Source organism: Protomyctophum bolini, assembly GCF_963924005.1.
Source record: "Protomyctophum bolini genome assembly, chromosome: 2".
In the NCBI taxonomy this organism is placed as follows: Eukaryota; Metazoa; Chordata; class Actinopteri; order Myctophiformes; family Myctophidae; genus Protomyctophum; species Protomyctophum bolini.
This window is the reverse complement of record NC_137863.1, coordinates 4,100,968-4,115,159: the sequence shown is the minus strand read 5'-3', so window position 1 is coordinate 4,115,159 and position 14,192 is coordinate 4,100,968. Positions and strand designations below refer to the sequence as shown.

At 44.3% G+C, this 14,192-nt stretch overlaps 1 protein-coding gene across 1 annotated transcript; it reads right to left on the bottom strand.

The window, feature by feature from the left end:
* Positions 1 to 5,179: 5,179 nt before the first annotated feature.
* On the bottom strand, positions 5,180 to 10,072 carry LOC308326328 (acidic mammalian chitinase-like; the record flags this gene model as incomplete). The annotated part of the gene is made up of 11 exons (XM_080779132.1): positions 5,180 to 5,548; positions 5,949 to 6,087; positions 6,182 to 6,307; positions 6,589 to 6,771; positions 7,185 to 7,305; positions 7,738 to 7,868; positions 8,405 to 8,555; positions 8,652 to 8,708; positions 8,801 to 8,999; positions 9,097 to 9,126; positions 10,048 to 10,072. The coding sequence occupies 11 exons, from the start codon at positions 10,070 to 10,072 to the stop codon at positions 5,247 to 5,249; spliced, it is 1,464 nt and encodes a 487-aa protein (XP_080635258.1). The 3' UTR covers positions 5,180 to 5,246.
* Between the last annotated feature and the right edge of the window lie 4,120 nt (positions 10,073 to 14,192).

Genomic DNA, 14,192 nt, shown 5'->3' with positions numbered 1-14,192 from the left:
CAATCTGGTTTCAGAACATCCCACTCCACTGACACATGCCTTCTCTATTTGAGCGACCACATCAAACACGAGGTGGATGCTGGAAAATACTGCGGCATGGTCATGCTGGACCTCCAAAAGGCTTTTGACACCGTGAACCACTCCATACTGGTTAACAAGCTTAAAGCTATTGGTTTTGATAGCACATCAGTGAGCTGGATGCAATCCTACCTGGAGGGGAGAGAACAGATGGTGGAAGTGAACGGAACACTGTCCCCCCCCCTCCCAGTGAGCTGTGGCGTCCCACAAGGAAGCATACTAGGGCCTTTACTGTACTAATATATGTAAACGACATGACTTCAGCTTGTGACTGCAACTTGTTCCTGTTCGCAGACGACTCAGCACTGCTGGTCTCGGACAGGAACAAACTGCAGGTTGAAAAGACCCTCAGCTCTGAACTCGGTAGAATCTGCACCTGGCTCGCTGATAACAAACTATCCTTACACCTGGGAAAAACTGAATCCATTCTCTTCGGATCAAATAGTAATCTCAAAAAGGCAGATGGCTTCTTGGTTAGAGTTGGTGATGATATTATCACACGGAAGGATCAAATTACCTACCTAGGTTCCATCCTGGAGGCCAATCTTTCCGGTGATAAGATGGCCACCAACGTAATCAAAAAAGTCAATCAAAGAACAAGATTCCTCTACAGGATCTCCTCACTGGTCGACAAAAACACCTTGAAGACCTTAACAGGAGCCCTTGTACAAGGTTTCTTTGACTATGCATCCACCTCCTGGTACCACAGCACCTCAAAGGCCCTTAAAACAAGGCTCCAGACCTCCCAAAACAAACTGGTCAGGCTCCTACTTGGCCTCACCCCCAGAACCCACCTCACCCCTGCCCACTTTGACAGGCTGGGATGGCTTAGGGTCGACGACAGAGTACAGCATCTTGCAATGGGTCTGGTCCACAAGATTAGATACACCACCAAGATACCCATGTACCTGTCTAAATACTTCCTTAATGTAAACGAAGTCCACACCCACAACACCAGAGGGAGTGCAACAAACCATGTACAACCCAGATTCGGCACAAACAAGGGACTAAATTATTTTCGCTCCTATGCGACCAAAATGTGGAACGCCCTACCAACAGTCATTAAGACATGTGAATCCCTTGGCTCCTTCAAAACTGCTCTCAAAGGGCACCTACGGATGGCTGCAATTCGAAACTGGCCTCTGTAAAAGCTGAATTTGTATCTGGATTGTACTATGTTTTTGTATGGACGTGGTGTTGGGTGCCTGCACATATGCACACATGGCATCAACGCATGGTGTTGTGTGCAGGCGCCCTACACTCTGTCTTTGTACTATGGATTGTACTATGTTTTTGTATGGACGTGGTGTTGGGTGCCTGCACATATGCACACATGGCATCAACGCATGGTGTTGTGTGCAGGCGCCCTACACTCTGTCTTTCGTTTTCTTTTCTTTTATCCCCCTGTTCCCCTCACTGTATATATACTTTTTTTCCCTTTTCGCTTCCTATATGATGAATTCCTGTTCTGTTCTTTAACTACATAGAAGTGTCTATTGTTTGTCTCTAAATGTTTTGATGAATTGAACAATGTGGACCCTGTTGTAAACAAGTGTAAGGCTTAATTGGGTCGTCCACTCACAGTTAACAGTCTTTGTATTGAGTTTGTGCTTGAAATGTACTGTAATTCTGCAAACTGTTAATAAAGATTTCAATCAATCAATCAAAATTGACGAGCTAAAGCTCGACTGACATAGAAACATAGCTTTTTCAGAAAACTGTCAGGATGTAGAAGACATTTTTTTAATCTGATCTCAGGTCAGAATGGGTTAACAGACTCAATATCCCCTTTTAGCTATAATGGGATGTGATTTATTAAAGAAAACGTACTGTCAAATTCTATTTCAAATGCAGTATATGCTAAAGGACTACGGTACTGTATATATTACCTACCGTTTTGCATGTTTGCCTTGCAGTGGGGGCAGGTCCTGCAGTTAGATGGCATTTCTACAATTATTATTTAAAGGGAAAGCAGCACTAATTAAACATTGTAAGGATTATAATGTACATTTCTCCAATCTGTATAGTAGACTACGTTATAATATAACCTACTCTTTCAATGTGCTTCAGCTTCACTGTGGGGGGGGGGGGGGACAGAGAGAGAGAGGAAATTAACATACATAACTACACTATATTATACTGTATTCCTAAATAACTATGTACCGGTAATGTATATTTATACAAAAAATATGTATTTTGGCTCTGACAATCTTGATAAGATTTGAATTACAATGAATTACAATGAACGAATGACTCAATTTTCAATTTAGGAATTGTAAATGGTTTCCAGAGCAATTTACCGTAAGCAAGTTCAACATGAGGTAATATATACCTCTATCTAACCTAGTGGTTCCAAAAGTAGGGTCCAGGGACCCCAGGGGTACCTGAGGGAGTTCCAGGGGGTCCCCAGCTAAATTATAGTTTGGACCCAAATGGACCATTATGGGTCTGTAACTCAGAGTCTACACAAATGGAACGAAATGGACCCGTCAGGGTCCATTTGGTTCCGTAGACTAATGCATGTCAAACTGGGGGTCCTTGAAATTAAACAGGTTGAGAATCACTACTAGAGCCGTAAAAACTTCTCTTATGGGGGTCCCTGGCATGTTATTTCAAATGGGGGTCCACGGGCTAATTAGTGTCGATTTGGGGGTTCTTTACATGAAAAGGTTTGGGAACCACTGCTCTAACCTCTTTTGCATAACTTTGTAAATTGTATTTCTACTGACGATTGTGAGCAATAACACTCTTGAAAACAAAGTATTGCATTGTGGTAATTGGGTTTGAGCAAAAAAAAATGAGGTGATCGAGACGAGAGGCCCTTGATGTCAATCAATAAAGTCACCTTAATTCAAGTGGCAGATGCCAAAATAGTTATTTAAATTATATTTTTAGGGTCACAAACACAAAGTCTCCGCCATCTTCATTCACTTTTTGACGACCCTGACACTGACATTCTTATTGAAGGTAGTAGTATTCAGGTAGTATCAGAATTTAAATATCTTGGAATTACACTAGACTCAAACTTGACATTTAAAAAGCATGTTAAAAATGTAGCCAATAAAATCAAATTCAATTTGTCCAATTTCAGACACACAAGACCATATCTAACAACAGATGCAGCCAAACTCTTCATGCATGCTATGATCTTTTCACACACAACCTACTGTTTCACAACCTGGTCACAGACAAATCAGACAACTTTAAAACCCATAGAATCACTTTACAAACAGACATTAAAAACACTGGATCAAAAGCCCAACCGTTACCACCATTGCCATATAGTACAAAAGTACAACTTATTTAATTCTGACGGCTTTAAACACTTTGCAGATGCCTGCCTCGTTTTTAAGATCTTAAATGGACTTGCACCTCCACCACTGAAACAGTTCATAGATCGAACGGACAGTGGTGACAGAACGTACAACAAGGGCAACTAGCCAACTACCAGAGGGGACTGTAAAGTGCCAATCAGACGTAGTGTGTTTGGTAAAACAGTCTTCTCTGTTAGAGCCTCCCATCACTGGAACAGTCTCCCTACAGAATTAAGAGAGACCTCCAACTATCTGACCTTCAAATTCAACCTGAAAAGGTGGCTAAAAACAACTCAAATCTGTAATCATGAGTAACTAACTATCAGCACTATTTAGTATTTATCACCGGTGTCATTTCTCACTTCACTTGCCGTTGTTCTGTCCCCTGTACCATGTCGATCTGTTCCTGTATTGTATTGTGTTTTTGTATGGACGTAGTGTTTGGGTGCTTGCTTGCACATAATGCATACATGGTATGCATGTCTCTACGTCTCTGCCTCCGGTTCCTGGGATCGCTACAATAACATCAACAATGGCACGTTCACACGGGCAGATAAAATGATGCAATAACGCGTTTTGGCTAGCTACATGCCTACATGCATTGTTCCGTCTATCAACGTGATTTCGCTGGCTTCCATTGACAACGAATGGTAGACCGCATCGTTTAATCTACCCGTGTGAACGGGCATGATTCGATTATTAAAAAAGCAATACATAATAAAAACTCACCTTAAACAGTAAACATACACCTGAAAACAACTTTTCCTACTTCTTCTTCTTCTTCAACGCATGGGTGTAACGTCACTTCCCCTCCCCAGTCCCGGAAGTCCCATGTGGAGCGAGCATAGAGCGGAGCGAGCCAATAAATAATAATAATAATAATAATAATAATATAGAAGCAGTAAATATGTAGGCATACAGATTGTTGGGCTTTCTATTAATTTATCATTAATATAATAATAATAATAATAATATAGAAGCAGTAAATATGTAGACCTACAGATGTTTTGGGATTTCTATTAATTTATCATTCATATAATAATAATAATAATAATAATAATAATAATAAAAATATAGAAGCAGTAAATATGTAGGCATACAGATTGTTGGGCTTTCTATTAATTTATCATTAATATAATTATTATAAGTATTATTATTATTTTAAGTAGGCCTACCCTAAGGGAGGAAAGAACTTTAAAGGGGGAAAAAAATAAAACTGTTATCATTAAAAGCACAATGGCTGAACTATTATAGCATAGCTTCCAGAGCGATTTACACATAGGCTACATACATAGAAATAGTCGTCAAACATCATCAGTAGTGATATATATTTTATTGAGTGTTGTTAATATTGCAAACCTATCGATAGAAGACAGATAGATAGATAGATAGATAGATAGATAATTACTTTAGAAATACATTTAGTTTGTTGTTTGTTTTTGTTATGTGTGGTCTTTCTAGGGGTTTAATACAAGTTGTTTTTTATACTATTCTTGTGTAGGCTACACTATGTATTTCTCTCTCATATCTCATGCATTTTGTACACTCATGTCTGCCACCTTCATTGACCGATGTGATGTCTGATGTGTACGTGAGAATATGTATAAGAAAGATGGTGATCTGTTTTTATTGCAATAAAAACACATTTGTGCTGTTTGAACGTTTTCAGAATGTACTAACAATCAAGTTGAGACATAACGACTGGATGCAGAAAAAGGCAGATAAGAAACAGTCCTGGTTGTTTTGAATCCCATAATTTAGTTTATTTATAAGACTGCATGGTCTTGGGTTGCCCACCTCCAATACACCTACTGAACAACCCTTAATTAAGACAACGTTGAACCGTGACCTCGTTCAAGCCCAGTTGCAGCAGTTGCAGCTGGTGTCGAACACGAGGCCAGCAGCGCAGTGCTGCTGGTAGGTACGTCCCTGGGAGCACTGGTAGTAGGCGTTCTTGTTGGTGGGGTTTGGGTAGAGTCCTCCGGCCTTGCCGGCGCAGAATCCAGATCCCCCATTAGGATGGGGCTGGGGCTGGGGCTGAGGTTTGGGCTGGGGCTGGGGCTGAGGTTTGGGCTGAGGTTTGGGCTGAGGCTGTGGCTGAGGCTGAGGCTGAGGCTTGGGGAATGGTGGCAGAGGTTGCTGGCGAGATGTGCAACCTGCATTAAAGTTATAGGGGACAAAATGGAGATATACGTATGTCAGGAGATGCATCTCCGATGGAGTCTTTTATTTGTAGAAACGTTAACCCATTCTGACCTGAGATCAGATTCATACGAAGTTTCCACTGGACACACACTGGTCTGATTAACCCATTCTGACCTGAGATCAGATTCTAAAAATGTCAGTCGCTCTTCGATTTTTCAAAAATAGCAGACCTACAAGCTCATATCGCGCCACTCGGTGGCGCGATATGAGCTTCTAGATCTGCTATTTTTCAATAGCTAAAGCATAACGTGATGCTAAACACCAAAATGGGTTCCCGTTCAGAATGGGTTAAAGCATGCATTTGGTTCATTTGTACGATGTGTGCGTGAGGGTGAGAGAGTGCATGTTTACCAGCTCCGGCTCCCAGGCCAGTCTTGAGCGCGCTGATCAGAGGGAACTTTCCAGCGTGACAGAAGGTGCCGGTGAAGTCGTCCATGTCCAGACTCCAGACAAAACCTCCGCCGAAACCATTCTTCTTCAGCCAGTCAGCCTGTAGAGTGTAGAGTGTAGACGGACCGAGTGGTTAAAAACAAGTGCTGAAACAGTAGACGGTATAGATGAGTCTGGCTACAAATGTCATGTACCTTGATGGCGTAGCTCTTAGGGTCGTCGTATCCAACCCAGATACTGCTCTTGAGGTTGTAGGCATAAGGAACATCCTGGACGGCATCCCAGGCCTGAGTGGCCCCAGTATTAATGAAGTCGCAGATCTGACACGAAGAGATTTAGATTTAAGATTAACGGTGCTTTATTGTATTGACCATGCATGCACAATACAGCCTGTAGCATCATGACAAAACCGTGAAGTTCTTGTACTCTTCCTCAACAGTGTGGAAGTAAATTAAATGAGTCTGAATACAAATAGGGAAATGAATTACGCACGCAGCTGAGACCACTTAGCCGCTTTACCCCTTTTGCATTGATTTGCAGAACATTATCAATAATGTCATAACTGGGAAACATAGTGAAAAATAGTATTTCAAATAAATACCTCATAGTAGGACCAGAATCCAGTGTTTAGGGTGTACGGTCCACGGGGTCCAGGGCCAGCGTCGTAAGAACCAATGGCCGTTTGGCCGCCGGAAATGCCAAAGTTGTGACCGTAGGTGGCGAAACCAACAAGCAGCTTCTCAGCGGGGGCGCCCAGGCTCTTGTAGTAGTTCATAGTCCAGGCCTATATATGGACATCAGGCCATTCTTTAAATTATATAGAGCAGTGGTTCACAAACTTGTTCACGTCAAGGACCCCCAAATTGACACTAATTAGCCCGCGGACCCCCCATTTGAAAACATATGCCAGGGACCCCCCATAAGAGAAGATTTCTACGGCTCTAGCAGTGATTCTCAGCCCGTTTAATTTCAAAGACCCCCTGGTTTCACATGCATTAGTCTACGGACCTCCATTTAATGGCATTTATATTTTGGTTCCAAACTATCATTTAAGCTGGGGACCCCCTGGGAACTCCCTCAAGGACGCCTGGGGGTCCCCGGCCGGACCCCACTTTGGGAACCACTGCTATAGAGTGCAGATAGATATTCATCCATGATATACATACAGTACCACGATATAGGAAGCTCCTCACTCACCACGTTGTAGTATTCACGGTACCATCCTTTGTCGACGGGGTCCTTGAACAGAGGGCTGTTCTCTGTGAGGGTGTCTCCACTCTGGTAGTCGTACGTCATCACATGCATGTAGTCCAGGACGCTGGTGAAATGAAAGAACACCCGCCGCGGTCAAGGTTCTGCCGGTTTATTGATGTGTTTCCGCTATGTGTGTGTATATTGATGCTTGGTACTGGTACTAGTGATTAATTAAGCAATATTACACGAGAGGGTGTGCGTTACTGTCATTAATGCATGGCACGCCTGCGTTGCTGCAAGAATGAGCCGAAGGCGAGTTCTGTGCAGAAGTGTAATATTATTATACAACAGTTACCCTTAAAACTAAGATGTGTAGCCACTGCGATCACAAATGTCCCAAGAAAATAGCTAGCCTAGCCACCCAGTCTGCTGCGCTCTGGGAGAACAATCACGTTCCATGATGCTGGTTTGAAGCACGGCTAGAAGGCAGATTCAACCAATCGGATTGCTTCCTGTTGTATAATGTGTGTCTGTAGTGTTATATCTATATACTGACGCTCCGAGCTTGGGAACCTGGCCCTTGTACGCAGAGTCGATGTTCATCCTCCCACCAGCGAGGGCAGCGGAGAGCATCAGACGAGGACGGTTGGTCTGTGTACCTTCAGCCTCGAAGGCAGCCACCATCTCCTGCAGAGAGAGAGAGAGAGAGAGAGAGAGAGACGGAGAACGGTGATGGTGTCTGTATTATCCTCAAGGATGGCTTCATTAATACCTCTTACTTCTTAATTACTTCTATGTGTTATTGTTGCTCTCATGTTCCTTATTGCTCCCAGACGGGAAGGAAGGCTGGGTGGGTGCATGCGGCCTTCCCACGGAAAAAAGCCAGGAGGTTTTTCTATTTCAGGACAGTGGCATCAGAGAACATCTCTCCTTAACGAACTTGTTCTGACTTGTGCTCTTCCAACAGGGCTGCTCTGGACTTCGTGGAATTATTGGAAGTATTTTCAAAAACGATGAAGTGTATAGGCCAATATACAGTTGTGATCATCATGTGTACTACTATCATATACACTTAAATATACAGTTGTGATCATCATGTGTACTACTATCATATACACTTAAATATACAGTTGTGATCATCATGTGTACTACTATCATATACACTTAAATATATACAGTTGTGATCATCATGTGTACTACTATCATATACACTTAAGCCTGACCTGGCACAGGACAGTGAAGAGCTCCACGGTATTTCCAGCTGGGTACTCCCAGTCGATGTCCAGACCGTCAAACTCGTACTGACGCAGGAACGTGATCACGCTGTTGATGAAGATCTGACGGGTAGCAGCGCTGCCCACCATGTTCACGAACCTGGGGGGGTTAGGGGTGGGGAGAGAGAGAGTCACAAAAAGGCTTTTTTCCCATTCCTGAGGCTCCTGTCACTTCAACCTCCCGTTTAATACTCACGGTGTGGTGCCCATACCCCATCCACCAATGGCATAGAAGGTCTTCAGGTTTGTATTCCTGAAAAAAGCAAACAAAAAAAATGAACACTCTGCGTTCTTCTCACACATATTTTTTCGTGCGTGCGTGCATTCGTGCATGCGTCCACTCACTGGTTCTTGAGAGCCTGGAACTCTGCAAAGAATTGCACGTCGTTCTTCGCGGTGGTCGTGATCATGTGATCTTTCATTCCGGCGAAGGCATAGATGAGGTGGTCACAGAGACACGCGTCGATGTCCTTGGGCGTCATGCTCCCTCTACCGGGACGGTTCTGTCCCCAGTTGGTGAAATAACAGGACAGGACGGAGGATCCTATAGAGAGGATTTAAGAGACACAAGAGATGTTATACTTTATTTAATTCTGCCATTTTGAGTATAGTATCACACCATAATGTGGACAAAGTCTTACCTAGCTGCACGTGCAGCAGGAGAGCCAGCCCTGCGGAAAATGAGAGATACAAAGCGGAGAGTCAGTGAGGGAGAGAGGTGGGGTTCGGATGGTTCAGTGTCAGTGAGGGAGAGAGGCGGGGTTCGGATGGTTCAGTGTCAGTGAGGGAGAGAGGTGGGGTTCGGATGGTTCAGTGTCAGTGAGGGAGAGAGGTGGGGTTCGGATGGTTCAGTGTCAGTGAGGGAGAGAGGTGGGGTTCGGATAGTTCAGTGAGGAAAAGCACTCGGACGTAAAGCTGCAGTCTGTTGCTGCTTGGCCAATGGCCATGGGGAGATTATAAGCTTCAGGCAGTACTACTACATGCTACGTACTACTACATGCCTACCAGTAACCATGTAGCCTACTTCCTGACATGTTCTATAATGACTCTATTGTCGTCACTGCCTAATAGTGCCTATACCCCTTATCCTTACCCCTTAACTTATTTGCCTCTTTTAACTATTTTGAAAAACATTTTACATTTTTCAACTAGCCGATCTGCATCGACAGATTGTGAGCTTATAGATTGGCTTCAACTATTCAAAAATGTTTTTCAAATAGTACAAAAAAAAGAAAAGGAAAAGAAGTTTGGGAATAAGGCGTAAGGCAGTGACGAAAATAGAGCCCTGTATCTTAATGGAAGAGTAGCTAGACAGACCTTCACCTCCAACCACTGCAAATACTAGTTAACATACTCTAGAATGGTTTAAAATTACATTTCACTCATTGGAATAATGTCCACAGCTTTAACGCTATACTTATCATGACATTTACAAAGAACTGTATTAATATATCAATTAAGACTTTAAGCTTCATATGAATCAGAATGTTAAACAATTTATTTAATCACACGAATAGATTCCGTTTAAAGTTAGCGTTGAGTTAATCTGCAAAAAACAATGAGAGAATTCGTTTCTAAAACAACAAGCTTACCAACGCAGATGAGAAGCTTGCCCATGTTGCCTCAGTACAACTATAACTGAAGGCCAGAAGCCTCTTATCCCATTCTGACCTGAGATCAGATTCATACGAGGTTTCCACTGGACAACACACTGGTCTGATTAACCCATTCTGACCTGAGATCAGATTCTAAAAATGTCAGTCGCTCTTTGATTTTTCAAAAATAGCAGACCTACAAGCTCGTAGCGCGCCACTCGGTGGCGCGCTACGAGCTTGTAGATCTGCTATTTTTCAATGGCTAAAGCATAACATGATGCCAACACCAAAATGAGTCCCCGTTCAGAATGGGTTATATATACGCTCCATTCCTCTCCATATCAGTAACACCATGTTTGATCTGGCTTCGTTATTCTGATGAATCAGCAGTCACCAGCAGCAGAGTTGCACTTTCTAATTTCCATGTACAAATAAAGTCAAATGTAAGTCAAATAAAGGTTAGGATTTTACACATTCCACCACTTACAATTTATAGGCATTTAAGCAGACGCTCTTAATCCAGAGCGATTTACAGTAAAGCAAGGTAAACACGTCCTACTGTAGGTAAACCACACTTTTGCATGCCTTAACAAGTTCACCCTATGAACACTAAACACTAACAAGTTCACCCTATGAACACTAAACACTAACAAGTTCACCCTATGAACACTATAAACACGAGTTTTCATTTATTTTCTGTCAGTGAAAAAAGGGTAGTCGACGAAATCAGCACAGACACAAAACACTATCTGTTTTGTTGATTGATTGATTGATTGATTGATTGGATATTGTACTCACAGTTTGCAGAAAAAGAATCACAGTAAAGTACAGTTCAGTACAGTTACAGGGTGTTCCAGGGGGTCCCTATGCAGCTAAATGATAGTTAGGGACCAAATGGACCCTTATGGGTCTGTAACTCTGAGAGTGTACAAATGGAGCCTTATGGGTCTGTAACTCTGAGAGTGTACAAATGGACCCTTATGGGTCTGTAACTCTGAGAGTGTACAAATGGACCCTTATGGGTCTGTAACTCTGAGAGTGTACAAATGGACCCTTATGGGTCTGTAACTCTGAGAGTGTACAAATGGACCCTTATGGGTCTGTAACTCTGAGAGTGTACAAATGGACCCTTATGGGTCTGTAATTCTGAGTGTACACATGGAACCAAAATGGACCATTTGTACACTCAGAGTTAAATTAACATTGTTTTTACAATATCAATTGGGGGTCTCAGAGATAGAAATGCCTTTAAAAGGGGGTCCATAGACTAATGCATGTCAAACTGGGGGGTTGAGAATCAAACAGCTTCTCTTACGCGCACACGCGCACGCGCACACACACACACACACACACACACACACACACACACACACACACAGTCATTAATCACAAGTAACCTATAATCAACAATGAAACCACAACGATGGTCACTGATTAACTCAGGAACCACATTCACATAAAGGGTGCAGCTAAAGGCGGGACCCCAAAAAGGAGCCTCATTATATAAACTCAAAGAATCCCTGTCTCATTCCGTTACCTTTTCCCCCACGCCAGAGGGAACTCCCCGGCATCAAAGACTGTGGAGAAACTTCTACTTTTCTACATCTATACAGCCCTCCAGAACCCCCCAAAGACCCAGATCTACATCTACAGCCCTCCAGAACCCCCCAAAGACCCAGATCTACATCTACAGCCCTCCAGAACCCCCCAAAGACCCAGATCTACATCTACAGCCCTCCAGAACCCCCCAAAGACCCAGATCTACAGCCCTCCAGAACCCCCCAAAGACCCAGATCTACATCCACAGCCCTCCAGAACCCCCCAAAGACCCAGATCTACATCCACAGCCCTCCAGAACCCCCCAAAGACCCAGATCTACATCCACAGCCCTCCAGAACCCCCCAAAGACCCAGATCTGCATCTACAGCCCTCCAGAACCACCCAAAGAGACCCAGGTCTACATCCACAGCCCTCCAGAACCCCCCAAAGACCCAGATCTACATCCACAGCCCTCCAGAACCCCCCAAAGACCCAGATCTACATCTACAGCCCTCCAGAACCCCCCAAAGACCCAGATCTACATCTACAGCCCTCCAGAACCCCCCAAAGACCCAGATCTACATCTATACAGCCCTCCAGAACCCCCCAAAGACCCAGATCTATACATCTACTCTTTTGTCTTCTAGTATTCCTCCCTGGTGTAACGACAGCCTCAGAGAACATTCCAGACCAGGTGTGTGACCGACCGGGGCAGACAAAATGGCTTCAAGTTTGACTGATGTCCAGGAGGAGGAGCCGACCGGCCGCGAGTTTCACCTGTCCCGCGATTCCCACGGTTGGCATGTCATCCGTTCCGCTGACGTCCTGGGTTCCAAGGGCTTCAAGTCGGGGTATCACAGCTGGGACGTTCACGTCGGACACAATCAACGCTGGTCAGTGGGTGTGTGTGTCTCAGGGCGTGAATCCTGGTTCCTAGAGTTCCAGGAGGATGAACACAGAGCGGTGTACTCGACACAGCTTAGATCTGACGAGGATGAGGAGACACCGGTCTCTGACGACGAGGGCATATCAGAACCTGAGAGTTTCGAAGATCGGACCGTTCTCTCGGTGAATGAGAAAGCCCGGAGGATCAGAGTCCAGCTGGACTGGGACAGAGGACAGCTGACCTTCTCCGATCCCGATTCTAAGACGCGCCTGCACACCTTCACACACACCTTCAGCATCACACTCTTTCCATGCATTTATAATGGTGATCGTAATGCTGAGGATGGTATGTACCTGAAGATGTTACAAGGACCTATGGAACAGAAGGTCCAGGAATCCCTGGAGGTGTTAAAGAGGGAACTGATTTGGTATGGTTACGTTAAAACAGATTACGACATGGCAGAAAGTCACATCAAGGTTCAGGCCAGGAACACAGAGACGCAGATCAAGGAACAGTTTGAGAATCTCCGTCGGTTCCTACAGGAGGAAGAGGAGGCCAGGATGGCCGCTCTGCGGGAGGAAGAGGCTCAGAAGAGCCAACAGATGAAGGAGAGTATTGAGGCTCTTAGCAGAGACATGGAAACGCTCTCCGACGCAATCCAAGCTGCCGAGGACCAGCTGAGAGCCGACGACCATGTCTCGTTCCTGCACAACTACAAGACCACCATGGAGGGAGTCCAGCTCACCCTGCAGGACGCACCGCCGTCCACGCTGATAGACCAGGCCAAACACCTGAAGAACCTGACCTTCAGAGTCTGGGACAAGATGAAAGACATCGTCTCCTACACTCCTGTCGTCCTGGACCCCAACACTGCTGGTCCATACCTCACGCTGTCCGGTGATCTGACCAGCGTGAGACGTGGAGAAGAAGACCACCAGCTACCTGGACTCTACAAGAGGTCTGGAACGTGCGGTGTCCAGGGTTCCGAGGGCTTCAACTCAGGGTCTCACAGCTGGGATGTTGAGGTTGGAGACAGTGACGACTGGGAAGTAGGTGTGTGTGATGAGTCTGGAGACATAATGGCAGGATACTGGTTTATAAACTTCTATTCGGATGAATACAAAGCAATCTACCAGTACCCATGGTCCTCCTCAGAGTCTGATGACTATCAGAGCAGTACCGTTATCTCAGTGAATGAGAGAGCCCGGAGGATCAGAGTCCATCTGGACTGGGACAGAGGACAGCTGTCCTTCTATGATCCTGATTCTAACACACACCTACACACCTTCACACACACCTTCAACCTCACACTGTTTCCATTCATCTTTAATGATGATCAGTCTCTGAAGATGTTACCAGGGAAGATCTGCGTCACTCTGGAAAACCACAGTTAGAACATCCATCCAGTGTCCAATGAAAAGAAAAACTACAGTCTGGTATTAAAACCTCTCGAGCCCCATTGCCCCCGCCTCTGAACAGAGCTCAGCGGATCAATTGGTCTCCGGTTCCAACTCCGATGTTGCGGATTTACCCCCTTTACACCCTGGGGGTTTTTAAGGGCTATTTTATGGCAGGTCATTTATTATTCATTATTATTAATTAATAATACAAATTATTATTATTCTTTTAAATTGGCTGCAGTGATTATGTAATGAATGTGTCATTCCGTTTGAATTATACAACAGAGTTGACAAATCATGACAATAAACTAATGTTT